This window comes from Mirounga angustirostris, unplaced genomic scaffold (assembly GCF_029215605.1).
Source record: "Mirounga angustirostris isolate CCGP_5_RB_7025 unplaced genomic scaffold, mMirAng1.0.hap1 SCAF_16, whole genome shotgun sequence".
In the NCBI taxonomy this organism is placed as follows: domain Eukaryota; kingdom Metazoa; phylum Chordata; class Mammalia; order Carnivora; family Phocidae; genus Mirounga; species Mirounga angustirostris.
The window spans coordinates 56,351,704-56,376,810 of record NW_026991724.1 but is presented as its reverse complement, the minus strand read 5'-3'; the positions used below and the strand labels follow the sequence as shown (position 1 = coordinate 56,376,810).

The window sequence follows — 25,107 nt, the reverse complement described above, 5'->3', positions numbered from 1 at the left end:
GCCCAATGTGGGGCTCTTGGACTCGTGACCCAGAGACCAAGAGTTGCATGCTCTACCCACTGAGCAGCCAGGCATCCCTACCTTAAGTATCTTTAAATGTTGAGAAATTGAGAAATAACAGATCGGCTTCGGCTATTCTGTGTAACTGAAGAATGTACTCGAGTTGTGATTTTTGGGTTGAAATACATACCTGGTCTTCACAAGGTGCAAGGCCGGCCCTTTGGCCCGAGGGACGGGAACCCTTGACCCGGGCCTTCCTTCCCCTTGGTTTCCGCAGCAGCTGTTCTAGTTCCTACCAGCATTCTGTTCACATGATCACTGCATTCCCTGAGGAGACAGCTCTCCCGCACGCACATCCCCTCCCGCAGTCTCCTGGGGGCCATGGAGGCTCTTCCATCATGCACCTCAGCAGTCCCCAGCCTCTCCTAGGCCCCCTGTCCCAGAGCCATGTGCTCATCTTTAGCACCCGTTCCCAGGTCCTGGACTCCATGCTAGTCTGCTGGGGCCACCCTAACAGAGCACCACAGACTGCACTGTCCCGGTTCTGGAGGCAGGAAGCCCGAGGTCAGTGTGTCTCAGGGCTTCCAAGGACCAGGGACCGCGAGGGAGAATCTGCGCTGGAGTCTCTCTCCTGGGCTCACAGGTGACTGGCCGCCTTCTCCCTGTCTCTTCCCTCGGGCCTGTCTGCGTCCTAATCTCCCCTCCGTATGAGGACACCAGTCACTGGAATAGGGCTTAATCACGTCTGTACAGACCCTCTCTGCAGATCAGGCCTCATGCTGAGGTCCTGGGGATTAGGACCCCAACACAGACATTTGGGAGGGATGCAGTTCAACCCACAGTGTTTGTGTCCTAAATTGCTGCATTTTCCTGTCACTCTCTGTGGGTTTCTTGACATGTGACTCTGGGGCTGCCAAGAAGCATGCCACAGGTTTCTGGAAAGCACGAGGGGGTCACTTTTCTCTACCCCGGGACGCACAATCACACCCAGACAGACTCCAAATAAAAGCTGTTAAATTTCCAAACTTTTAATCCCAAGCTGACCATAGCAAGGTCAGACCCAAAGATTTCCCCACCCCCTCCCGTTTCCCCAAGGTTCAACTGAGTTGGAAGAAGTCTCTCCCACAGGTGAACACATCCAGATCTGGGAAATGAATCGGTCCAACTCCCTCCTCCCAAGACCCCCTGACCTCATCCCCCCACCCCACTCCCTAGTCACCCCATCAGGTCGCCCCCAGCCTTCCCTGGGGACGCTCGTTTGCAAAAAGCCTCTCCCCATCCTACCCCCAAGCATCCCAATTCAGCCACAGAAAAGAACATATTCACAGAGGGAAAAGACGAGGCAGGTTTGTGCAAACCATGTGTGCCCACAGTTTCTCCAGGACGGCGTGGGGGGCAGATTTTGGGGGAGAAAATGGAGAAAAGGAAAGGTTTAGAAGGAGCTTGCAGAAGGCAGAGTGGTGGCTCTAGGCGGCCCTGTGCCCCTGCTTGGGGCAGAGTGAGCCCCAGGGCCAGGGAGGCAAGGTGAGCAGGAGAAAGCAGCCGCCCCCCAGCAGCAGGACCAGGCTGGCCCCCACGCCACAGCCCAGGGACCAGGAGTATTCATAGGTCAGGGCGGGGGCCGGGGGAGGCTCAGGGCTGACTCTCTGCAGGAGGGCTTGCACGGAATGCCGGAACACCTCCAGGCTGACCAGGAGCAGCAGGCCTGTAGGGGGAGGACAGGCACGGTGCTCAGGCCCTGGGGGACCCGGGCCCGGGTCTGAGCATTTCCCTAACACACCCCACTCGTGCTCGCTCAAACAGCAACCTGGGGGACCCTCAGCACCGCCCCACCCCATTCATCCAACAGCTCTTTACCAAACACCTACTACACAGCACGCACAGTTCGGGAAGCTGGAGATAAAGAAGGAACACAACACAAGCTGGTAGGGACAGAAGGACAGAGGGACAGAATGGTGGCCGCCGGGGCTGAGGGCCAGGGGAATGGGGGCTACTGCTTCACAGGGACAGAGTTTCAGCTGGGGAAACACGAAAGTGAAGAAGTGGTGGAGATGGATGACGGGGCTGGCTGCACCACAGTGTGAGCCTACTTAACGCCACAGAACCGAAAACAAAAATGGTTGAAATGGTCAATTTTGTGTTATGTGCATTTTATAGGCTTAAAAAAGAGAAAAAGCAGGGGCGCCCGGGTGGCTCAGTCGGTTAAGCGTCCGGCTTGTTTTAAGCTCAGGTCATGATTTCAGGGTTGTGGATCGAGCCCCACGCTGGGCTCCACACTAGACAAGGAGCGTGCTTAGGATTCTCTCTTTCGCTCTGCCCCTCCCCCTCCTTCAAATACATACATACATAAATATATAAATAAACGGAAAAAGCAAATCCTGGAATCAAGAATAGCAAAAATCAAATGAAGATTCCATAAAAAAAAAAATATTAAAAAAAATAAAAGGGGTGCCTGGCTGGCTCAGTTGGTAGAGCATGCAACTCTTGATCTCGGGGGCGGGGGCGGGGGGGGGTGATTTCAAGCCCCACATTGGATGTAGAGCTTTGTTTGTTTCAAAATAAACAAACAAACAAACAAAACCAAACAACAACAACAAAAAACTCCATCAAGGCTTTTGGAAAGAGTGATGATGGAATCTGAAACAGTCCAACTCATAAAAGCACAGAGTAGAACATGGTTGCCAAAGGCTGGGGGGAGGGAATATGGGGAGATGTGGGGCAAAGGGCACAGAATTCAACTATGCAAGGCAAATGAGTTGTGGGGATCTGATGTACAGCTGGGTGACTATAGTTAGCAACACAATCATACACTCGAAATCTGCTAGGAGACTAGATCCTCAGAGTTCCCACCACATACACAAAGGTAGCCATGTGGGGTGATGGATAGCGTGAACTAGGCTGACTGTGGTGATCAATTCACAACATGCATGTATATCAACACATCAAGTTGTACACCTTAAAGATCTACAATTTCCATTCATCAATCATACCCCAGTAAAGCCCATTAATCATACCCCAATAAAGATGAGGGATCATAAAATGAAAAGAAAGGCAGTCAAGTTGCAATGCAGTTTGATTAAAAACAACAATGGCAAGAAAAGAAGAAAGAACAAGACAGACAAAGACCCTAACCTCATGGAGCTTATATTCTACTTGGACAAGAGAGGTGGTGAGAAAATAAACCAAGGCTTGCAAACCTCAGATGCCTGCAGGAGGCGACGAGAGAAAGCATAAATCAACGAGGCAGGTGAGTGTGGTGGGAAATATGACAGAGAGTAGCCAAAACTCAGCTTTGGCCAACTGCAACCCTTCAGAAATGGGGACTTCAATTGCCAGACCTTCTGATTTTTCAAGGATAGCTGGAATTTTTAAAATGATGACTATTTTTATGGAAATTTGCCCAACACCTTTAAATATTTGCTCAGAGAAATCTTTATGCACTGTCCGTCAAAGTACACTTACGGGTCATTGTTAGCTGTGGGCTGCCAGGTTGTAGCTTCCAAAGTAAACACATGAGAAGACAAGATTATTTCAGAGAGTGATGTGTGCCCGGAAAGGAGATAAAAACAGCGTGATGGGAAGGGGAGTGACATCCAAGGTAGAGCAGGGACTTTAAGATGATGTCACCAGGAAAAGCCATTTGAGTAAGACCTGGAGAATGAAAAGAAGCCAGTCATGCACCAAACTAAGCGATGGCTGTTTCAGAGAGGGAACAGCCGCTGCAAAGGTCCTATGGTAGAATGAATACAGTGTGTTTGGGGGAAAGAAAGAAGGTCGGTATGGTTGGAGCAAAGAGAGTGGGGAGGGGAGAGTGGCAGGTGATGGAAGTAGAGAGGCCGGCAGGGGTCAGATCATGTAGGACCATCTGATGGTCATCCATGAGTCATGGGTCCCAACTGTCTCCTCTCTCAGACTCTGGAGTCTGGCCCCAACCTCAGTCCCAGACCCTCCTTCCTCCCGGCACTCTGCTTCCCTGTGAAGTTTTTAATCAGGGGCCTGGAGAATGCAGCCAGGAATCTGTGTCCTGTGGGTCACTGGCTCGCCTCTGGGGCCCCACGCAGCTCAGCTTAGGGCACTGGAGGAGACGCTCTCCAGTCCCCTTTCTTCTTTTGCTACACGCATCTTTCATTCATTCAACAGATCTTAACTGAGCTCTCATTGTAAAATATATAAACAAGACTATGGGCGCCTGGGTGGCTCAGTTGGTTAAGCGACTGCCTTCGGCTCAGGTCATGATCCTGGAGTCCCAGGATCGAGTCCCGCATCGGGCTCCCTGCTCGGCAGGGAGTCTGCTTCGTCCTCTGACCCTATCCCCTCTCATGTGTTCTCTCTCTCTCATTCTCTCTCTCTCAAATAAATAAATAAAATCTTTAACAAAAAAAACCAAGACTAACAAAGGCCCTGTCCTCCTGGACTCCCATCCCAGAGGGAGAATTGGACAATAATCAGGTAAATGTATTGCTGTAGGCTGAATCATGGCCCCAAAAGTTCATGTGTTAGCATCCTGACCCTGTACTTTCTCAGAATGTGACTATATTTGAAGATAGGGTCTTTAAAGCAATAATTAAATGTAAATGAGGCCAATAGGGCCCTAATCCAATATGGAGGGCAATACTGCTGGTGTCCTTACAAGAAGAGGTGGTCAGGACACAGACACACAGAGTAACGACCTCGTGAGGACACAGGAAGAAGACGGCCATCTACAAGCCAAGGAGAGAGGCCTCAGAGGAAACCAGCCCCGCCTACACCTGGATCTCTGACTTCCAGCCTCTAGAACTGTGAGAAAATACATTTATGTTCTTTAAGCCCCTTCCCCACTCCCAATCTATGGTACTTTGTTATGGCAGCCCAAGCAAATGAATACATACATAAATATATAATTCCTGGTAGTGATCGATTCTATAGGGGGAAAAAAGGCAAGGTAGGGACACAGCAGGTAATGGGCCTACTCTAGACAAGGTGGTCAACAGTGGTCTCTCTGAGGAGGTAATATTTGATCAGAAACTTAAATGATATGAAGAAACGAGACATAGGATGATCTAGTGGGAGAACATTCCAGGCTGAGGGGACAGCAGCGCAAAATGCTCTGAGGAGGAAATGAATGTGGAGTATCTGAGGAACAGTGGAGAAGCCAACGTGGCCAGAATGGAGGGAGCAAGTGGTAAGAGATGAAGTCCCACGTAGCCAGGAGCCAGGCCACATAAGACCCTGGAGCCATGTTATTCTAGTGGTAGTAATTTATTGTTCATTTACTGGCTTTTGAACCAGGCAGGAAATGGTTAAAAAATATGACTAACCCCAAAGCAAAGAGGTAGGATTTGGCCATGGGCTGCAGTCTGCGGACCCCTAGCCTTGACACACTAGCTTTGTGCCAAGAATCCAACCAGATGCTCTTATGTCTCATCTCTTCCCACTAGACCTAATGAGGTACATATTATTATCATCCCCATTTTACAGAAGAGAACATTAAAGCCTGGAGAAGTGGAGCTTGGGTTTGAGCGCAGCCAGATCTACTCCGTTGACTATTCTGTTAGGCACATCACTGTACCTCCTCAAAGATCAAGCCTGACATCCCTTGTATGATCTAGAAGGGCCCATGTGATCTGGCCCCTGCCTACTTCTTCGGCCTCCTTTCAGCTGCTCTTCCCACCCTATAATAGTAGAGAGTAGGACTTCTTTCAGCCTTTAGATGCACCAAATTCTTTCAAGCCTGGAGATCTGTATGCATCCCTACTTACATTACACTTCTTCTGAGAAGCCTTCCCTGAGCACTGCCACTTAAGTCAACATCAGATTTCCCTATGATACATTTTCCTCTTACTTTTTTCATTTATAGCATTTATCATAGCTGGAATTATTTTTATTTATTTATTTATTCATGAGAGACAGAGAGAGAGAGAGAGGCAGAGGGAGAAGCAGGCTCCCAAGGAGCACAGAGCCCGATGTGGGACTCGATCCCAGGACCCTGGGATCATGACCTGAGCCGAAGGCAGACGCTTAACCATCTGAGCCACCCAGGCGCCCTGGAATTATTTTTTTAAAGATTTATTTATTTGTCAGAGAGAGAGCACAAGCAGGGGGAGCTGCAGGCAGAGGGAGAAGCAGGCTTCCCGCTGAGCAAGGAACCTGATGTGGGACTCGATCCCAGGACCCTGGGATCACAACCTGAGCCGAAGGCAGATGCTTAACTGGCTGAGCCACCCAGGCATCCCCACAGCTGGAATTATTAACATATATTAATTTATATTAGTACTGTCTGTCTGGCCAATTTCTATCTCTCTCAGTAAACTATAAATCCATGAGGGCAGGAACCTTGTCTGTCTCAGATCTCTAAAACATGAACAAACACCTGACGTATTTATTTTATGGAGAGAAACAGTGTAACCCAAATATGTCCCTTTATCTAAGGAGAACTTAAAAACACAATCTGCCCAGTCCCTGATACCCAATATAACCAAAGTACTTACAGCAGCAAATCCACCCCCTCACTTTCATTTGGATGTACAATTTGCACAGAAAAATTTCATGCCTGAGATTTCCATAAAACACTTTTATATCCACACCTTCATGGCACCCCCAGGAATAACCCAGGTATGAGTTCAGTAATAACAGTAGCACCAAATTCCTACCATGCCATAAATTACACAAGAACAGGGATCATCTTAATCTTATTCATCTTTCTATCCCCAGTGGTACCTAGCACAGCATCTGGCACTTACTAAATATAAAAAAAATACTTGTTGAATAACTGGATGGATGAACAGATGGAAAAATAGATGGAGGGAGAGAGGGAGAAAGGAAAGGAGAATGGAAAAGGGAGAAGAGAGTGGGAGGGAATTAATTAATGGGTGGATGGATGGATGGGATGGACAGATGGATTAATGGGATGGATGTTTAACAAATGGTTACTTGGATGAGTGAGTTCAGGGATATAAAAATACCTGAGCTCAGAGATTTAAAAAAAAAAAAAATCTGCCCAAGATCACATGTCTTCAGAAGTTGGGATTCCAACCCAGATCTTTTGATTCCCTGTTGATTTACTGGCCCATCTTTTATACCAGTATCCTCCTCACTCTCCATGCTCCAGCCACACTGGCTTTCTTTCAAGATCTTAAATTCACTGAACTCTGTCTAGCTTGGTTACTCATGAACTCCCTCTCTAACTCTCTGCTTCAAATCAAGTGCTCTTATTATGCACTCTCATAGGATTCTACTTTTCCTTTTCCTTTATAGCACCTAGAAGTTTATAATTGTGGGATGATCTGTGATATTTCTGTGTCCTTAACCAGATGATAATCTCCATAAGGAAAAGCACCTTTCTGTCTTGTACACTCTTATATTACACCTACATACATGTACAAACGTGTTGTGTACAATGTGTCTGTGTGTGTACCAATGCATAAAATGAACACATGAATTAATGAAAGAAAGGAAAGAAGATGACTGATTTCCCCCCCTTATTTAGGAAGATATCTAAGGCAACAAAACAATAAGAATTGGTCCTTATTATTTTCCATTCATATGCCCATGCTCTTGAAGACTCATTGTGTCTCTTTTATCCTGCACCAGGCTCTACCTCACTTGTTAGTTAGGGTTACCATGTACATTTGTGCAAGATTTGGCCTGCTTTATGCTCTGATCTTCATTCTGTTCCTCAAGCTTGTTAAGTCTTCTACAGCCTCTGCAGATGCTATTCCACCATCACCATCATCACCACCATCACCACCAACACCGCCAACATTGCCAACATCGTCACTGTCACCACCATCATTGTCCCCATCACCACGACCACAAACATCACCAATATTGCCACCACCACCCTCTGGATGATTCCTGTTCATCCTTCAATTACCCGCTTAAATATCACCTTCTCTGAGTTCCTCTGACCCACCCTCGCTGCAATGCATACCCCTAACATGCTTCATCATAATTCTCATCACAATTATGGTTGAATTAGCCTACGTGTAAATACTGGTTACTGTCTAATTCTTTTTATATATTTTATTTATTTATTTGACAGAGTGAGGGAGCACAAGCAGGGGGAGCAGCAGAGGGAGAGGGAGAAACAGGCTCTCCGGGGAGCAGGGAGCCCGATGCGGGGCTCGATCCCAGGACCCTGGGATCATGCCCTGAGCTGAAGGCAGACGCTTAACGGACTGAGCCACCCAGGCACCCCTGGTTACTGTGTAATTCTGTCAGAATCTAGGCTCTGTGAGGGGAAGATACTATCTGTCTTGTTGTTAGTCTTATATCTCCAGCCCTTAGCACAGCGCATGGAACATAACAGGTGCTCAGTAAATACACAAAGGATAAATAAATGAAGCTTATATAATTAATGACCTTTCTATCCACCTTAGAAAACATTTGATCCAATGAGGACTACATTAACAAGATGCAGCATTTTTCTGTACTATCAACTCCAAGAATGCAACAGTCCTTAAAGACCCCAGTTCCAAATCTAAAAGAGTGTTTGGACACCTTCCAATTCCAGCTAATAATAAGGCTTAGAACTCCCACATTTGAGCCTACTAAGCCCTTGTGCTTCCCAGAATGCAACAGTGATCAGAGATGTCCTCCAACTTCCCAGCATGCAACAGTGCTTAAAGGCTCCACGCTGAAACTGGAGACGCACCACCCCCCTCGCCCCGCAGTACCCAACGAACAACAGGGCTCAGAATTCTCCTATGTGTGAGACCTCTATAGCCCTTGAGCTTCCTCCCATCACCAGCATACAACCCAGCATGCAACAATCATTGGAGACCATTGGTCCAAATTTAAAATAGCGTTTGGAGACCCCTTTAATCTCTAGGCAACAGCATAGCTTGGAATTCTCCCATTTTTGAGCCCACTATAGCCCATGGGTTTCCCTCAACTCCCAGCATGCAACAGTGCTTGGACACCCTACTTCCCAGCATGCAACAGCGCCCGGAGATCCAACCTCCCAGCATGCAACAGCGCCCGGAGATCCAACCTCCCAGCATGCAACAGCGCCCGGAGATCCAACCGCCCAGCATGCAACAGCGCCCGGAGATCCAACCGCCCAGCATGCAACAGCGCCCGGAGATCCAACCTCCCAGCATGCAACAGCGCCCGGAGATCCAACCGCCCAGCATGCAACAGCGCCCGGAGATCCAACCGCCCAGCATGCAACAGCGCCCGGAGATCCAACCGCCCAGCATGCAACAGCGCCCGGAGATCCAACCGCCCAGCATGCAACAGCGCCCGGAGATCCAACCTCCCAGCATGCAACAGCGCCCGGAGATCCAACCTCCCAGCATGCAATTCCCTCAGTCTCCAGGCTCCCAACCCTCACCTGAGAGGCCAAAGCAGACGGCCCCAACTCGGAGTAGGAAGTCTGCACCTTTGCTGAGCACCATGATGATACAGAGGCACCCCAAGGCCATGACTGCCAGGCCTAGCACTGCTATCACTGCAGCTGCCAGATTTACCTCTGCAAGGAGAGGAAAGGGAAGAAGCAGAGGACGTGGGAAGTAGGAAGAACTCCCCTGTAGGGACCCAGAACCAGGAAGATGGAAGATGCAGAACTAGACAAGAATTTTCAGGTAGATCATCCAGTCCAATATTTTGCTTACACTGTTAAAGGAACTAAGACTCACAGAGGGTCAGCGATTTGCCTGAGGCCACAGAGCAAAGAGGAGACACTGCCAGGATTAGAAGGGAATGGGAACTGCCCATCGTTACTTAGGATCCGGTCCCTGTTTGCTTACAGGTGAAGCAGCTGAGGCAGTGGGCGTGTGGGTGACAACAGAGAAGGCGGTATGTTACAGTGGAACGGCCCAAGTCTGAATTCTCCCCAGCCACTTCCCCCCTGGAGGATTTTGGTGAAGTCACCAAACCTCTCTGAGCCTCGGTTTCCTTCTCTAGAAAATCAGGATTGAAATCCCTATTCGATTGGGCTGCAGTGAGAATTAGAAATTGCTTATGTAAAGTGCCCAGTGCAGCGCCTGGGCACACAGCAGGTGTGCCGAACATGCGCACTGTGATTATTTACTCTCCCGGACCGGGCTCACTGAGCACAAAGACAAGAGAGAAAGGAGGGAGACCAGTTTACTATGTACCGGGCACCACATTGTCTGTTTTAGCGGCATCGTCTCATTAAATCCTTGCAAAGACCAGATAAGAGTCATGACACGATCACAATCCCTTTACTGGTGGGGAGGGATACTGAGATACAGGGGTGATGGAGAGGCTGTGGTTATAGCAGAAAGGGGAAAGTCCTAAGAGTCCCATTGTTCAGTATGGTTGCCACGAGCTACGTGTGGTCTTTTAATTTTAAATGGATTTAACTTAAAACAAAATTTAGGAGTGCCTGGGTGGCTCAGTCAGTTAAGCGTCTGCCTTCTGCTCAGGTCATGATCCCAGGGTCCCGAGATCGAGTTCCGCATCGGGCTCCCTGCTCAGTGGGGAACATGCTTCTCCCTCTCCCCTTGCTCCTCCCCCTTGCTCATGCTCTCTCTCTGTGTCAAATAAATAAATAAAATCTTAAAAAAAAAAAAAAAACACTAGCCACATTCCAAGTGCTCAGCAGCCACATGGGGCCAGTGGCTACCATATTGGTCAGCAGAGATCAACAGCATTTCCATTTCACAGAAGGTTCTATAGGAGAGCATCGCTTTAGAGTCAGGATTATTTGGGTTTGAACTCTGCCTCTGCCACTTCCCAGGAAAAGTAAATGTAACCATTTCTGGGCTTCCATTTTCTCATCTGGAAGATGAAGATAAAGCCGCTGCTCCACAGGGTCATGCAAGGGACCGAAAGAAATACATCCAAATGAAATACTCGGGGCTGTGCTTAGCACATGGCAGATGCGCATCTTTAAGATGTTAAAGTACTGTTCTCGGAAAGGGGCTGTGACTTGCCCAAAGCCACACAGCACGTGGCAAAGGCAGAGCTGGGGCAGAAGCATCAGGCATGAGGCTCGGGAGAACCGCCTGTCCCCAAAGATGGGACCTCCCCAGGGCAAAGCAGAGAAGAAGACAATGCTATCAAGAACTCCTCTGGCATGGTCAGCATAACCTCCCCCCCACCCCCGCCGTCCCCACCACCACACCGCGTGGGGTACAGTTCTCACCTTTCTTTGTAGTTCTCTGGAAGATGCGTGCATTCTCCCCCGTAGTAAAGAATTTAAAATAGGTACAGTTTGCTTCTGTGGGAGCAGGAGAGAGAAAGAGGTGATGACATGGAAGTTGCCAGGGTAAGCTCAGGACTGGACATTTAACATCGCTCACAGCTGCCTAAAAACAGGACATCCACATCCCTGACATACTCAGGAGACAAATGATGTTCAGAGTAGCAAAAACCACCTGCTGTCACCCAGCTATACAGGAGCTGGAATTCCATTCTGGAGCTCTGAGATCCAAATCTGTGGCCTTATAAGGGTTATTGACCTCTCTGGGGCCTCTGAATCTTTCTCTATAAAATGAGATAATAGTCTTGTTCCTGGCTCCATCATATGGGTTTGCTGAGGGTCAAGTGGGATTAGAAACAATGAACGCTTTATTCAACCAAGATACAGGGAACAGAAGGCTAACAGACTCGGAAAAGATTCTCATCTCAGAGAGAATTCCTAGCTAGAACACACAAAGAACTCCTGCAGGCCAGCAAGAAATGAGAGGGAAAGCAATTGAAAAATGGGCAAAGGACAGGAATAGTCAATTCACAGAAGAAGTCTGAATGACTCACAAGTATATGAAAAGATGCTCCACCTCACCAGGGATCACAGAAATGCAACTTAAATCAGCAGGGGAATGCCACTTTAGATCAATTAGATTGGCAAATATTAAAAGGATAATATCAAACACTGGAAAGATAAGAGGAAACAGCTGGGAGTATAAACTAGTCTTTTTTGGAAAGCACTCTGACATACTTTATGAAGTGAAGTACATTTATACCCTATAACCCAACAATTTCATCTCTGGGTATGTATCCAGACAAAAACTACAAGCAGGAACATATATGTGGATGTTCTCTGCAACAATGTTTGTAATAACAGGGAGTCAGAATCAACCCAAGTATCCATCTCTAGGGGATCAAGTAAATGTGAGGGATGCCCTCTTGTGCAAATCTCCACAGCACATAGTAGCCGTGAACTAGAATAACAAAGAAATATGGGGAAATCTGAGCAAGTGTTAAGAAAAAAAAATCATAAACAGGAAAAAATCCACAGCATGGTATCATTTATGTAAATTAAAACACAGACAGGTGTAAAAGAACGCTACATATTTCCAAGTTAACATATATATTCGTGGATGCATCTCAAACACATTAAAGAGCTGAGTTAGAAAGGAACCGGGAGAATATCATGTAAAATAAAGCCCGAGAAGGATCTTGGGAAGGCCGGTGACAATTGTGATATAAGCCAAAGAAGAGTCAGATTCATCCAACTTTGTGTACTTGAGGTCCAAGGAAACCTAAACTTTAAAAAGGCGGGGGGGGGGGGGGGGGAGGGTGCTTTCCAAACTGCATTTCAAAGCCAGCACTTCCCACAGAATTCACCTGGCCCCATGATCTCATTCTACAGATGGGGAAACTGAGGCATGGGAAGGGGGAAGAGAGGTAGACAGCAAGAGGGGTACAAGAAGTGGGAGAGGGGCCAGCTGGTATGGAGAAGGAGAAAGGAACTTTCCAAATTGAAGGAGGATGTGCAGAGACAAGAACTAAACTGCTGAGTCAGCTGAGGGTGGGGGAAGGAGAGGGGCAGGAGGGGTCCCATCAGGAGCAGTGGGAGGGGAGTCCTTACCCCACAGCAACAGCAATCCTGCAGCAGCAAGAAGTAAAGGATGCTTCATGCAGCAGAGCAAAGGGTGAGGATGCTATTTGTAGCAGTCAGTGGGGGACACATGGTCTTCATCATGAGGGAAATGTGAAGTCCCATCTAGAGAGTAAGGTGTGGTACATCTTTCTGAGAGAGTGTGGGGTGTCTGGCCTCCTGTTTGGGCTACTAATGCTTGAGGACATCTCGTCTCTGACTCCAGATGGCATATCCCATTTGGAAAAGAGTAGGATGGGTCACACACACCCTCTCCCTGTGCAGCCCAGGGAAATATGGGATATCCTTTGATGGGTAGGGCAATGTGTGGGATGTTTCGGAGATAATGGAAGTTGTGAGCTTCTGGAGGGTCAGGACTGGGGGATGATGGAGACGGTCCTGTGAGGAGGTTGAAGTCCTTTCTGACCAATAGTGGGGCATCAAGGGATGTGAGGAATCCTGCCTTATGCAGTGAGGTTGGGGCAGGGGACATTCCCTCCAGGACAACGAGGACCTTTGGGACATCTTTGTGGGCTAGTGAGATGCCATATAGTGTAGTTGTTAAAAACAGAGACAACCAGCGTTCAAATCCCATATGACTAGCCTGGGTGCATAGATTAAGCCACTTAACCTTCCTCACTCCTCATTTCTAACTTCTGTAAAATGGGGATGATAATAACTATTTGGAAGGTTGCTATGAGGATACAAGGATTAATGAGTTCATGCATGTGAAGTACTTCGAACAGAGCATGGGTACCACATAAGCATCTAAGCATATTACACAAGCATATGATTACCAGGGCATCCCATTCTGCAGAAGTTTGGGAACTTCCCGCTTGAGACTCTAAGGGGCAAAAAAACCTAGCCCATCTGCAGAGGTGAAGTGTTTAATCCAGACTCTGAGTGGGTGGGAAACTCACACACCAAGGAGTGCTGGGCATCCCACTTTGCTATCAAGGATTTGGGACGTCCTATCTGGGATCCTATGGATGTAAGATACCATATCTAGGTAAGTGAGGAGGGAAATCCCATCTGGAGCCCAGAGGCGTAAATGATCTTCTTTGAGGGGCACTGAGGTTATGGGACATCGGTTACGGGAGAGTAGAGTCTTGCAGATCTCATGTGGATGATCAAGCCTGTGTCATCCCAGATGGACTGTGAGGGTTGTCAGATATGGAGCCAGAGCCCGTTCCTGCTCCCAAGGGGTATAGGATGTCCCACTGCTATACGTGAAGGGCATGGCATGTCCTGTCAGGGCGAGTGCGAGCTATGGGATAGCTCTCTGGCGTCGCCAGGGGTGAAAGGCCGTTCTGTGGAACAGTGAGGGCTGTGGGGCACAGGAAATGAAGAAGCACGTTTCCCGGAGGCACAAGGTCTCCGCTGGGACGCTGGGGGGGGGGGTTGGCGAGAGCTGTGCTTGGTGGAATCAGTGGGGAACGGGCACTAATTCCATGTTGGGGCTGGCGTCAAAATGGTCTGTCTCCCAGGGCCTGCAGGATGGGAGCGTGGCCTGTCCCCAGCGTGGGGAACGCAAGCGGACCCCAGGCACTCAGACTCTCTCTCCAGGGGCACAGGTTGTCTCAGTAAGTGCGGGTGCTTCTGGGGAATGCAGGCTCTTTGAGGTTACCAGCTGTGTGTGGAGAACAGGCTAGGTCTCAGGACACAGGTGCAGGCAGAGGTACAAGATCCCTCTAGGGAACACGGGCTCTGTCTGGGGTACAGGCTGCTCTGGAGACACAGAAATGTCTGTGATCACATGCTGCGGTCTGGGGGTCCAGGCTGGTCTGGGGCTACGGCCTGATCTGGGGGCACAGGCTGGTCTGAGACTACAGGCTGGTCTGAGGGTACAGGCTGGTCTGGGGGTACAGGCTGGTCTGGGGTACAGGCTGGTCTGGGGGTACAGCCTGATCTGGGGCTACAGCCTGGTCTGGGGGTACAGACTGGTCTGGGGGTACAGGCTGGTCTGGGGGCTACAGACTGGTGTGGGGGTACAGCCTGGTCTGGGGTACAGGCTGGTCTGAGACTACAGGCTGGGTCTGGGGGTACAGGCTGGTCTGGGGCTACAGGCTGGTCTGAGTGTACAGCCTGGTCTGGGGGCTACAGCCTGGGGGTACAGACTGGTCTGGGGGTCCAGGCTGGTCTGGGGGTACAGGCTGGTCTGAGACTACAGGCTGGTCTGGGGGTACAGGCTGGTCTGGGGGTACAGGCTGGTCTGAGACTACAGGCTGGTCTGGGGGTACAGGCTGGTTTAGGGGTACAGGCTGGTCTGGGGCTACAGCCTTGTCTGGGGGTACAGGGTGGTCTGAGAGTCCAGCCTGATCTGAGGGTACAGGCTGGTCTGGGGGTACAGGCTGGTCTGGGGCTACAGCCTGGTCTGGGGGTACAGACTGGTCTGGGGGTCCAGGCTGGTCTGGGGGTACAGGCTAGTCTGGGGGTACAGGCTGGTCTGAGACTACAGGCTGGTCTGGGGGTACAGATTGGTCTGGGGGTACAGGCTGGTCTGGGGGCTACAGCTTGGTCTGGGGGCTACAGCCTAATCTGGGGCTACAGCCTGGTCTGGGGGCACAGGCTGGTCTGAGAGTCCAGCCTGGTCTGGGGGTACAGACTGGTCTGGGGGTACAGCCTGGTCTGGGGGCTACAGGCTGGTCTGAGACTACAGGCTGGTCTGGGGGTACAGGCTGGTCTGGGGGTACAGGCTGGTCTGAGAGTACAGCCTGGTCTGGGGGTACAGGCTGGTTTAGGGGTACAGGCTGGTCTGGGGCTACAGCCTTGTCTGGGGGTACAGGGTGGTCTGAGAGTCCAGCCTGATCTGAGGGTACAGGCTGGTCTGGGGGTACAGGATGGTCTGGGGCTACAGCCTGGTCTGGGGGCACAGGCTGGTCTGAGAGTCCAGCCTGGTCTGGGGGTACAGGCTGGTCTGGGGGTACAGCCTGGTCTGGGGCTATGGCCTGATCTGGGGGTACAGGCTGGTCTGGGGGTACAGCCTGGTCTGGGGCTATGGCCTGATCTGGGGGCACAGGCTGGTCTGAGACTACAGGCTGGTCTGAGGGTACAGGCTGGTCTGGGGGTACAGGCTGGTCTGGGGTACAGGCTGGTCTGGGGGTACAGCCTGATCTGGGGCTACAGCCTGGTCTGGGGGTACAGGCTGGTCTGGGGTACAGGCTGGTTTAGGGGTACAGGCTGCTCTGAGTCTACAGCCTGGTCTGGGGGTACAGGGTGGACTGAGAGTCCAGCCTGATCTGAGGGTACAGGCTGGTCTGGGGGTACAGGCTGGTCTGAGGGTACAGGCTGGTCTGGGGGTACAGGCTGGTCTGGGGTACAGGCTGGTCTGGGGGTACAGCCTGATCTGGGGCTACAGCCTGGTCTGGGGGTACAGACTGGTCTGGGGGTACAGGCTGGTCTGGGGGCTACAGACTGGTGTGGGGGTACAGCCTGGTCTGGGGTACAGGCTGGTCTGAGACTACAGGCTGGGTCTGGGGGTACAGGCTGGTCTGGGGCTACAGGCTGGTCTGAGTGTACAGCCTGGTCTGGGGGCTACAGCCTGGGGGTACAGACTGGTCTGGGGGTCCAGGCTGGTCTGGGGGTACAGGCTGGTCTGAGACTACAGGCTGGTCTGGGGGTACAGGCTGGTCTGGGGGTACAGGCTGGTCTGAGACTACAGGCTGGTCTGGGGGTACAGGCTGGTTTAGGGGTACAAGCTGGTCTGGGGCTACAGCCTTGTCTGGGGGTACAGGGTGGTCTGAGAGTCCAGCCTGATCTGAGGGTACAGGCTGGTCTGGGGGTACAGGCTGGTCTGGGGCTACAGCCTGGTCTGGGGGTACAGACTGGTCTGGGGGTCCAGGCTGGTCTGGGGGTACAGGCTAGTCTGGGGGTACAGGCTGGTCTGAGACTACAGGCTGGTCTGGGGGTACAGATTGGTCTGGGGGTACAGGCTGGTCTGGGGGCTACAGCTTGGTCTGGGGGCTACAGCCTAATCTGGGGCTACAGCCTGGTCTGGGGGCACAGGCTGGTCTGAGAGTCCAGCCTGGTCTGGGGGTACAGACTGGTCTGGGGGTACAGCCTGGTCTGGGGGCTACAGGCTGGTCTGAGACTACAGGCTGGTCTGGGGGTACAGGCTGGTCTGGGGGTACAGGCTGGTCTGAGAGTACAGCCTGGTCTGGGGGTACAGGCTGGTTTAGGGGTACAGGCTGGTCTGGGGCTACAGCCTTGTCTGGGGGTACAGGGTGGTCTGAGAGTCCAGCCTGATCTGAGGGTACAGGCTGGTCTGGGGGTACAGGATGGTCTGGGGCTACAGCCTGGTCTGGGGGCACAGGCTGGTCTGAGAGTCCAGCCTGGTCTGGGGGTACAGGCTGGTCTGGGGGTACAGCCTGGTCTGGGGCTATGGCCTGATCTGGGGGTACAGGCTGGTCTGGGGGTACAGCCTGGTCTGGGGCTATGGCCTGATCTGGGGGCACAGGCTGGTCTGAGACTACAGGCTGGTCTGAGGGTACAGGCTGGTCTGGGGGTACAGGCTGGTCTGGGGTACAGGCTGGTCTGGGGGTACAGCCTGATCTGGGGCTACAGCCTGGTCTGGGGGTACAGGCTGGTCTGGGGTACAGGCTGGTTTAGGGGTACAGGCTGCTCTGAGTCTACAGCCTGGTCTGGGGGTACAGGGTGGACTGAGAGTCCAGCCTGATCTGAGGGTACAGGCTGGTCTGGGGGTACAGGCTGGTCTGGGGGTACAGCCTGGTCTGGGGGTACAGGCTGGTGTGGGGTACAGCCTGGTCTGGGGGCACAGCCTGATCTGGGGCTACAGCCTGGTCTGGGGGTACAGGCTGGTCTGGGGGTACAGCCTGGTCTGGGGGCACAGGCTGGTCTGGGGGTACAGGCTGGTCTGGGGTATAGGCTGGTTGGGGGTAGGCTGGTAAGGGTATGAGCTGGTTTTAGGGTACAGCCTAGTCTGGGGGTACAGGCAGTTTGGGGCACTGGATCTAAGTGGGACAGGCTGCTTGGGGGGGTGGGTACAGGAAGGTCAGTTACAGGCTAGTCTGAAGTACAGACTTTCTCTCTTCTCCCTCTCCCCTACTCCCCCCTCCCCCCAGTTCACGTCTGGGGCAAAGGTTATTCCAAGGAGCACAGGTTGGTGTGGGTATAGGCTGCTTCTGAGGGTGCAAGTTTCCTTCTTGGGGCTCAGGCTCCCTCTGGGGTGTGGGTTCCGCTGACCCCGACTACTCTCGCTACCTTGGGGTACAATCCCGGGACTGGGGGCGTGGCCTCTCACCTCCAGGCAGCTCTGCGGGGCCGCAGGTGTCTCTGCCCGCGGGCACGTCGGCCTGCCACAGTCGCTTGGTGCACATCTTCCAGAGCCCCAGGTGGGCAGCATCGCAGATAGCGCTGCCATTGGTCTTGTAGGTGTTGAGCTCTACCCAGAACTCGGTGCCCACGGCCAGCACGGCCAGCGTGGAGCCCACGGCGCTCAGCAGCAGCCCCAGCTTGATCTTCCCCTCCCGCTCCGGCGTCAGCTGGTGCTGCCCCTGAGCCAGCCGCCGGCCCACAGCCTCCCGACGCCGCCGGTCCTCCTCTTGCATGAAAAAGTTGGACCACATCATCATCCTAGAGGCCGCAGCCCACGGGGCTCAGAACAGGTGCAAAGGACGCAGAGCTGGGGAGCGGGGAGGGGAGCGCCTGGGGTCCTGAAGGAGGTGAGGGGCTCAGTTTCCACTGGATTCTGAGAAAGGAAGATGGGAATCTTCCCTGGAACCTCCAGTGGGGGAGTCGAGGTCACCTCTGGAGCTTAGAAGAGAAAAAAATAGAGCCTCCTGCCCCGGAAACCCTCTAAATTCCGAGGAGGGCCTGGGGAGGCCGCAAAAACTCTGCAAGGAAGGTGGGACCCAGAAGAAAAGCAAGGGACCCCCAAGGCCCAGAGCTAGAAGCTGGGTCTCTAGGAGGGGGACCTCACGGCTCCAGAGGAAGGAGAACTGAGCACTGGCTGAGGCTCTGAGGGGCTGCTCTGGGTCCCCACTGGGGTGAATCACCAGAGGGAAACTGGGTGTCCTGGGGGGGAGGGGATCTGAGCACCCCACTAAGGCTCAGAGCTTGGGGTACCCAGGGAGGGTTGCTGAGGTCCTCTGAGTGTCAGAGGAGATGCCTCCTGGTTCCTTTTGGGCTCAGAGTCTGGGGAGGGAGAGGTTGGTTCCCCTCTGGGGTTCAGAAGAGATCAGAACTCCTGGGTCTCCGCAAGGCTGTAGGACCCCCAACATTCACACAGGGGACAGTGGAGTCCTGGCTTGGCTTCAGGAAAAGGGGGTGGGTGTCTCCCAGGCCATTCAGAGAAGAGAGATCAGAGCAAGTCTCCCTGGGTCTGAGAGAGGGGACTAGTGGCTCAGAGACACAGTGGGGTCCAGAGAAGGGGGCTAGGGGACGCCCCCAGGCTCAGGAGGGGGACCTGGGGTCCCTATCGGGGTCAGAGGGAGGGTCTGTGGTCCCCACTGAGGCTCAGGAAACAGGGACGAAACCCCCCAGGATTCAAAGGACAACTGGGACCCGGGAGGGACTCTGCGTCCCTTCGGGATCACTTGGCTCCTCCTCCCCCGGGCTCCCAGGGCCTGCCGGGCCGGGACCGCTCCAGGCTCAGCTCCAGGCCAGCTGCCTCCCGCAGGCCTCCCACCCTGGTCTCCCGGGCAGGGCCCCCTCTCGCTCTCCTGCCTCCGCGCCGCGCCGGCCCCCGCTCCGCGACGCCTCCGAGCCGTCGGGTCCTGCACGCCGCCGCCCGCTCCGCCCGGACGCGCCGCTCGGCTCACTCCGGCCTCGCCCCACCCGCCTACCCCCGCGCCCTTTCGGGCTATTTCAGGCTTGACCCGTAAATAACACCCGCACCTGTCGCCCAGCGCCTGTTGCCATAGGAACCCCGGGTATTTTAAGGGGACGCGGGCGGGGGAGGCGGGAAGCTGCCCCGGGCGGAGGGCCTGGGGGCGGGGTCCTGACCCGGCTGGAGCCTGAGGGGACTTTCATTTCCTTAAGGGGCAAGCGCCTGAGCCGAGGGTCCCATCTCCATGGTGGCAGAACAGGGGGCAGGGCACCTGGATTTTTGGTCCGGAGCAGGCCTGGCTGGGAGCCTGAATTGCTAGGTCTGAGGGAGGAGGGACTGCGGGCCCTGACTCCTTGGTCTGAGGGAGGAGGCGCGCTGGGGTTCAGGACTCCTGGGTCTGAGGGAGGAGGCTGGGGGCCTGGACTCCTAGGTCTGAAGGAGGAGGGGCTGGGGGCCTGGGCTCCTGAATCTGAGAGAATAGGGGGCTGGGGTCCTGGACTCCTGGGTCTCAGGGAGGAGGGCTGGGGGTCTGTACTCCTGGGTCTGAGTGGGGAGAGCTGGGGGGGGTCTGTACTCCTGGGTCTGAGGGAGGAGGGAACTAGAGGGTCTGGGCTCCTGGGTCTGAGGGAGGAGGGCTGGGGGTCTGTACTCTTGGGTCTGAGGGAGGAGGGGGCTGGGGGCCTGGACTCCTGGGTCTCAGGGAGGAGGGCTGGGGGTCTGTACTCCTGGGTCTGAGTGGGGAGAGCTGGGGGCCTAGACTCCTGGGTCTGAGGGAGGAGGGGGCTGGGGGGGGTCTGTACTCCTGGGTCTGAGGGAGGAGGAGCTGGGGGTCTGGACTCCTGGGTCTGAGGGAGGAGGGCTGGGGGGTCTGGACTCCTGGGTCTGAGAGAGGAGGGGGCTGGGAACCTGAACCCCTGGGTCTGAGGGAAGAGGGGGCTGGGGGCCTGGACTCCTGGGTCTGAGGGAGGAGGGGCCTGGGGGCCTGGACTCCTGGGTCTGAGGGAGGAAGGGCTGGGGGCCTGGACTCCTGGGTCTGAGGGAGGAGGGGCCTGGGGGCCTGGACTCCTGGGTCTGAGGGAGGAAGGGCTGGGGGTCCTGGATTCCTGGGTCTGAGGGAGGAGGGGGCTGGGGACCTGGACTCCTGGGTCTGAGGGAGGAGGGGGCTGGGGCCCTGAACCCCTGTGTCTGAGGGAGGAGGGCCTGGGAGCCTGAACCCCCGGGACAGAAGACTGAGCCCAGACCCCTGGGTCGTGGCGGATGCAAGCGCTCGTCTGATGCTGGTGTCTTCAGCTCCCCAGGGGCGCAGGGGGAGGTCTCGGGGAGAGGCTGGGTGTCAGGGGTACTGGAACCAGAGCCACAGTCCTCGTCATCGAGTTTATTAGACGGGCGCCCCCAGGGGACCTTCCATGCAGTTTCAGCTCCCCCGGGGGCAGGGACAGGGACAGCCATGTGGAATGGCAGCAGGGCCTGATCTTCACCCCTTCACCCCCTCCCTCAGCCCTGTGCAGACGGGCCAGGTGGGACCCACCTTGCACCACCTCCTTGTCCGTGGTTGGCTGCTCTGGAGCGCCCTGGCCCTGTCTGTCCACCCTGCTGTGGACGTGCACAGCCCCCTGTGTGGCTTGCCTTGCCTTGGAACACAAGTTGCTCTGGAATGTGACTCTGTGTGTCCAGCTGTCCCACCAGCCTGGGGCAAGGCCAGGGTACAGGAGGAACTCATCTTTGTCCTCAACACCGCCCAGCCCAGGACTGGGCACACAGGAGGCCTTGGGAGATGGGCATCAGGTGACTTAGAAGGATGGACGGATGGATGAAGTGAGATGTGACACACAGACATGTCCTCCCACGCAAGGGGAAGGTGCCCCCATCAGGGCGCGACTCCCTCTGCGTTCTAACCGGCCTCGCTACCAGCAGCTGTGAGATTGTGCAGCCAGGCTCCTGGAAGGCCTGGGACCCCTTCTTAAATGAGTGACACCTGTTCTCTCCTTCCCCAGCCCTGACAGGACCCAGAGGGGAACCAGAGCATTCTGGCAGACACGGCCCCCTGCAGCACCTGCCTGTCCTCTGACTCCATCTTCCCCTCTCGCCCGGTCGCCCACCAGTTCTGCATCTCACCTGGGCTAAGTGACTTCAGAGTGCGTGGTTCTGTCTTCCCTCCCCTTGCTCTCTTTTCCCAGAAAGAGTATGGACTGTCTTTGGTATGAAAGCTCTTGTTATTTTCACGCTAAAAAGACGGCTTGCCCCTTTTCTTTCTCCTTCCACACAAGCAGGGCTCTGGTCTCTACCATTGCCCTGAAATGACCCCTGTCCTCTGGCTCTTGGGCTCTCTCTGCAGTTCTCAGCCCTGCTGGCCACTTCCTCCTGGCCTCTGCCTACCCTGTGGTCACCCCCTGTGGCTCCCTTTGCTACATCCTCTTCTCCCCCGACACAGATGTCCCTGAGGCTCTAGCCAAGGTCACTTCTCTGTCGGCATCCTCCCTCTGGGTCACCCCGTCCAGCCCTGTGACTTTCAATGTCTCCTATATGCTGACGTTTCCAAAAACTTATATTTCCAGCCATGACTTCTCTCTGAAGCTCACATATCCAACGGGTTACCAGATACCCTGACTTGGGTTTCTGGCAGGCATCTCCAACTTGACATGTCTGAAGGAGGACGCTTGGTCCCTCCCACCCAAATCCCAATTCCTTGTTCTGGGAGCCCCTTCCAGGCAACACACCACCACTCGGTGCTGCACAAGCCCGATTAAGAGTTCCTCTTTGTGTCCCTCTGGCTTCTCACCCTGCATCCTGCTACCTACGCTCCGCTCACCACTGCTGTCGGCTCTGCCTCCAAACTCCCAGACCCGGTCCTCCATTTCTCTCCATCCTCACTGACTCCACTCTGGTCCAGGCCACTGTCGGTCTCGACCGGACAAGGACAGCAGCCCCTAGCTCTTCGTCTCCACTCTTCACTCCTAATCTAGTCTCAGCACAACCGTGCAGTTCTGTTATTTTGTTGTTGTCAAAAATAAAAAATATGTCATGCCTGTGCTCAAAACCCTCCAAAGGTTTCACAGGAAGTGTAGAAAAATGCAAATTTCTTCCCAGGACTGCAGGATGGGCACCCAGCCTACACTCTGACCTTGCCCCAATGTTGCTCACCCCCATTAATCTGCCTGCCACGGGGCCTCCTCCCAAACCTGTGACTCCCGGGGCTTCTGGGCTGCCTCGGGTGGCCTGAATGCTTGTCCTGTCCCCTCTCCTCGTGACGAGTCCCGTATCTGTTCAGATGTCAACACTGCAGTGAGGTCTCCTCGGGGCCCCTCGTCTGAAGTCAACTGTGTCCCATCACTATCACGTCACCACATCCTGCTTAGGGTTAAAGCACTTCTCAGTAACTGCAGTGTTTATCGTTTGTCTCTCCTGGGGATCCAGGAGAGCAGGACATTGACCATCCGCCCACCACACTCCTTGGGCCTCGCCTGGGTCCAGAACGGGTTGGCACTCAATACTTCTTGCATACTAATCCTGAACACGGAAGAAGTGGGTCATTCCTATCCTGTCTGCTGTGCTTGCTTTCGAGTCTCCACGCTTGCTTCTGGGCAGATCTCTGGATCTTTCTCTGTGGTTCCACCTCTCCATCTCTGTGTAGTTTTGTGTGTCTCTGAGACATCCCTCCTCCGACCTGTGCACTCTGCCCCTCTTCCTGTCCCCTCTGGGTCACCCTCAGTGTCTTCAACTTTCCCTGTCTCTGTGACTCACCCTCACTCACTCTCTTACATCCTCATCCTTACCCCCTCCCCCATCTCTCCACTCCTCCCCATCCCCCCTCTTTCTTGCTCTATACGGGGCCTTTGGACTCTAGAATCCACTTCCCCCAACCAGTTCTACCCCCTCCTCCACCAAAGAATCCCCCCCTCCCCAACTTGTCTCTTCTGACTCTGCCTCTCCCTGTCCTGTCTCTCCATTTAGCTTCCCTACACCCCGTGCTCCTGTTTTGTAATCCTTCCCCCACATTTTCTATCCACTCTCCCTGAAACTGCCTCCAGGGAATTCCTCCCTGGTCCCCTGCCCTCCAGGCTCTCCCTTTTTCTAGTCCACCCACAGGGCCCCTGAGGGGAACTCCCAACTCCCAGTCTGATTCCATCCCTCCTTCTGCTGCCTCATATCATCAGGACAGAGGCTGCCGAAGCCCCTGGGCACCACCAATAACCACTTCCTCGCCATCTGTGTCCCAGGCTGTCTTCCTACCAGACTGGGAGCCCTAGAGGGCCGGGCAGGGTCTGGAGCATCTCCAAACCCCAGCACATTCGGCACACAGGCAATATTTACTGAGCAGATGAAGGGACATGCACTAATCAACGTCCCTTCTGCATGCTCAGCGGCCTTCAAATCCATCCCCCTCCACCCCCACAGCCCTTGCTCAGCTCACCTGACACCCTCTTCTCGCCTATCCCACAGCATCAGCCTCCTGTTCACCACTTCCCCCCAGTGGCTCCTTCTAACACTCACATCTGGTCCTGGACTTCTGCTGCTCAAAACTCTCCCGTCTCTCCTCACTACCCTCAGAATAAAGCCCAAACTCCTCCTCCTGGAACTCCAGCACCTTTCAATTCTGGCTATCTAGCTGCTTCTCTGACCTGACCTCCCACCCCAACCCTGTCCTCCAGCGTCCCAGAACTTTGAACCCTGTCCCAAAGACAGCACGCTATGTCACTCCCCATGGCCTTTGCCTGAGGCACTCCCTTCATCGCTTGACAGGTTCCTACACATCCTTTTTAAACTTAGGCTGGGCATTAGGTTCTCCAGGAAGTTTCCCTGAGTACAGCCCACTGCTGGAGCTCAGTCACTGTGTTCTCTGTTCAAGGTGCCCGTCATGGTCCCTGTCACAACACCGATCGCCCTCCTTGGATTACAGTTTTTGGCGACTCCTCCTCGACAGCAGGGGTAGGGTCTGTTTCATTTCGGGGGATCCTGATCCTATAACACACTGCCTGGTATGTTAGCAGAGGCAAAGAAATGTCAACGAGTCAATGGCTGAATTAATGAATGAATGAAACACAAATGTCTAAGTCCCACAAAGCTTCTCTTGCACACCAGACACCCTGCCTGTGCTTTAGGATTTTGTGTGATTACTTGCTTCCTCCCAGGAATGTGAGTTTCAAGGGCCACTGCCTGTGTTTGATGCTGAATTTCAGCCTGCCTCTGCCTCACTCTCCTCTTTGATTTCCTGCCTCCCTTTTGTGCCCTATTCACATTATGCTCCTGCTTAAAGCCATTCCATGGCTTCCTGCTGCCCTCAGAATGAAATCCAAACTCCTGACCTAACCTACAAGTCCCTGGGCAGTCTGGCTCTGTCTACATCTCCAGCTTTGTCTTGTCCCATCTGCACCTGGCTCACTACACCTTAGCCCTCCCTGGAAGCTCTTCCTGCCCCAGGGCCTTTGCATATGCTGCTCCCTGGCTGAGACACTTCCCCCAGCTTCACCGGCTGGTGTCTTGTCATCTTTTCAATGTCAGCTAAAATATTCTTTCCTTTTAAACTGGGTTACACCTCCCTAACAGAGCATTT

General features: G+C 53.6%; 1 protein-coding gene across 2 annotated transcripts; it reads right to left on the bottom strand.

The window, feature by feature from the left end:
- Nucleotides 1–1,191: 1,191 nt before the first annotated feature.
- Nucleotides 1,192–19,554, bottom strand: CACNG6 (calcium voltage-gated channel auxiliary subunit gamma 6). 2 transcript variants are annotated; one of them, XM_064580172.1, is made up of 4 exons: nucleotides 18,030–19,554; nucleotides 11,093–11,167; nucleotides 9,314–9,451; nucleotides 1,192–1,705 (listed from the first exon to the last, which is right to left on the bottom strand). In XM_064580172.1, the coding sequence occupies exons 1-4, from the start codon at nucleotides 18,358–18,360 to the stop codon at nucleotides 1,467–1,469; spliced, it is 783 nt and encodes a 260-aa protein (XP_064436242.1). In that variant the 5' UTR covers nucleotides 18,361–19,554; the 3' UTR covers nucleotides 1,192–1,466. The 2 variants fall into 2 exon arrangements, with proteins under 2 accessions (XP_064436242.1, XP_064436243.1); XM_064580173.1 differs by lacking the exon at nucleotides 1,192–1,705 and adding an exon at nucleotides 2,695–3,651.
- Between the last annotated feature and the right edge of the window lie 5,553 nt (nucleotides 19,555–25,107).

Coding starts and splice junctions, on each gene's coding strand:
- CACNG6 (XM_064580172.1), bottom strand. CDS start 18,360: ATGATGATGTGGTCCAACTTTTTCATGCAAGAGGAGGACCGGCGGCGT. Junction 9,452..11,092: donor CCAGAGAACTACAAAGAAAG/GTGAGAACTGTA, acceptor CTCTCCTTGCAG/AGGTAAATCTGGCAGCTGCA. Junction 1,706..9,313: donor CGTCTGCTTTGGCCTCTCAG/GTGAGGGTTGGG, acceptor CTCCCCCTACAG/GCCTGCTGCTCCTGGTCAGC.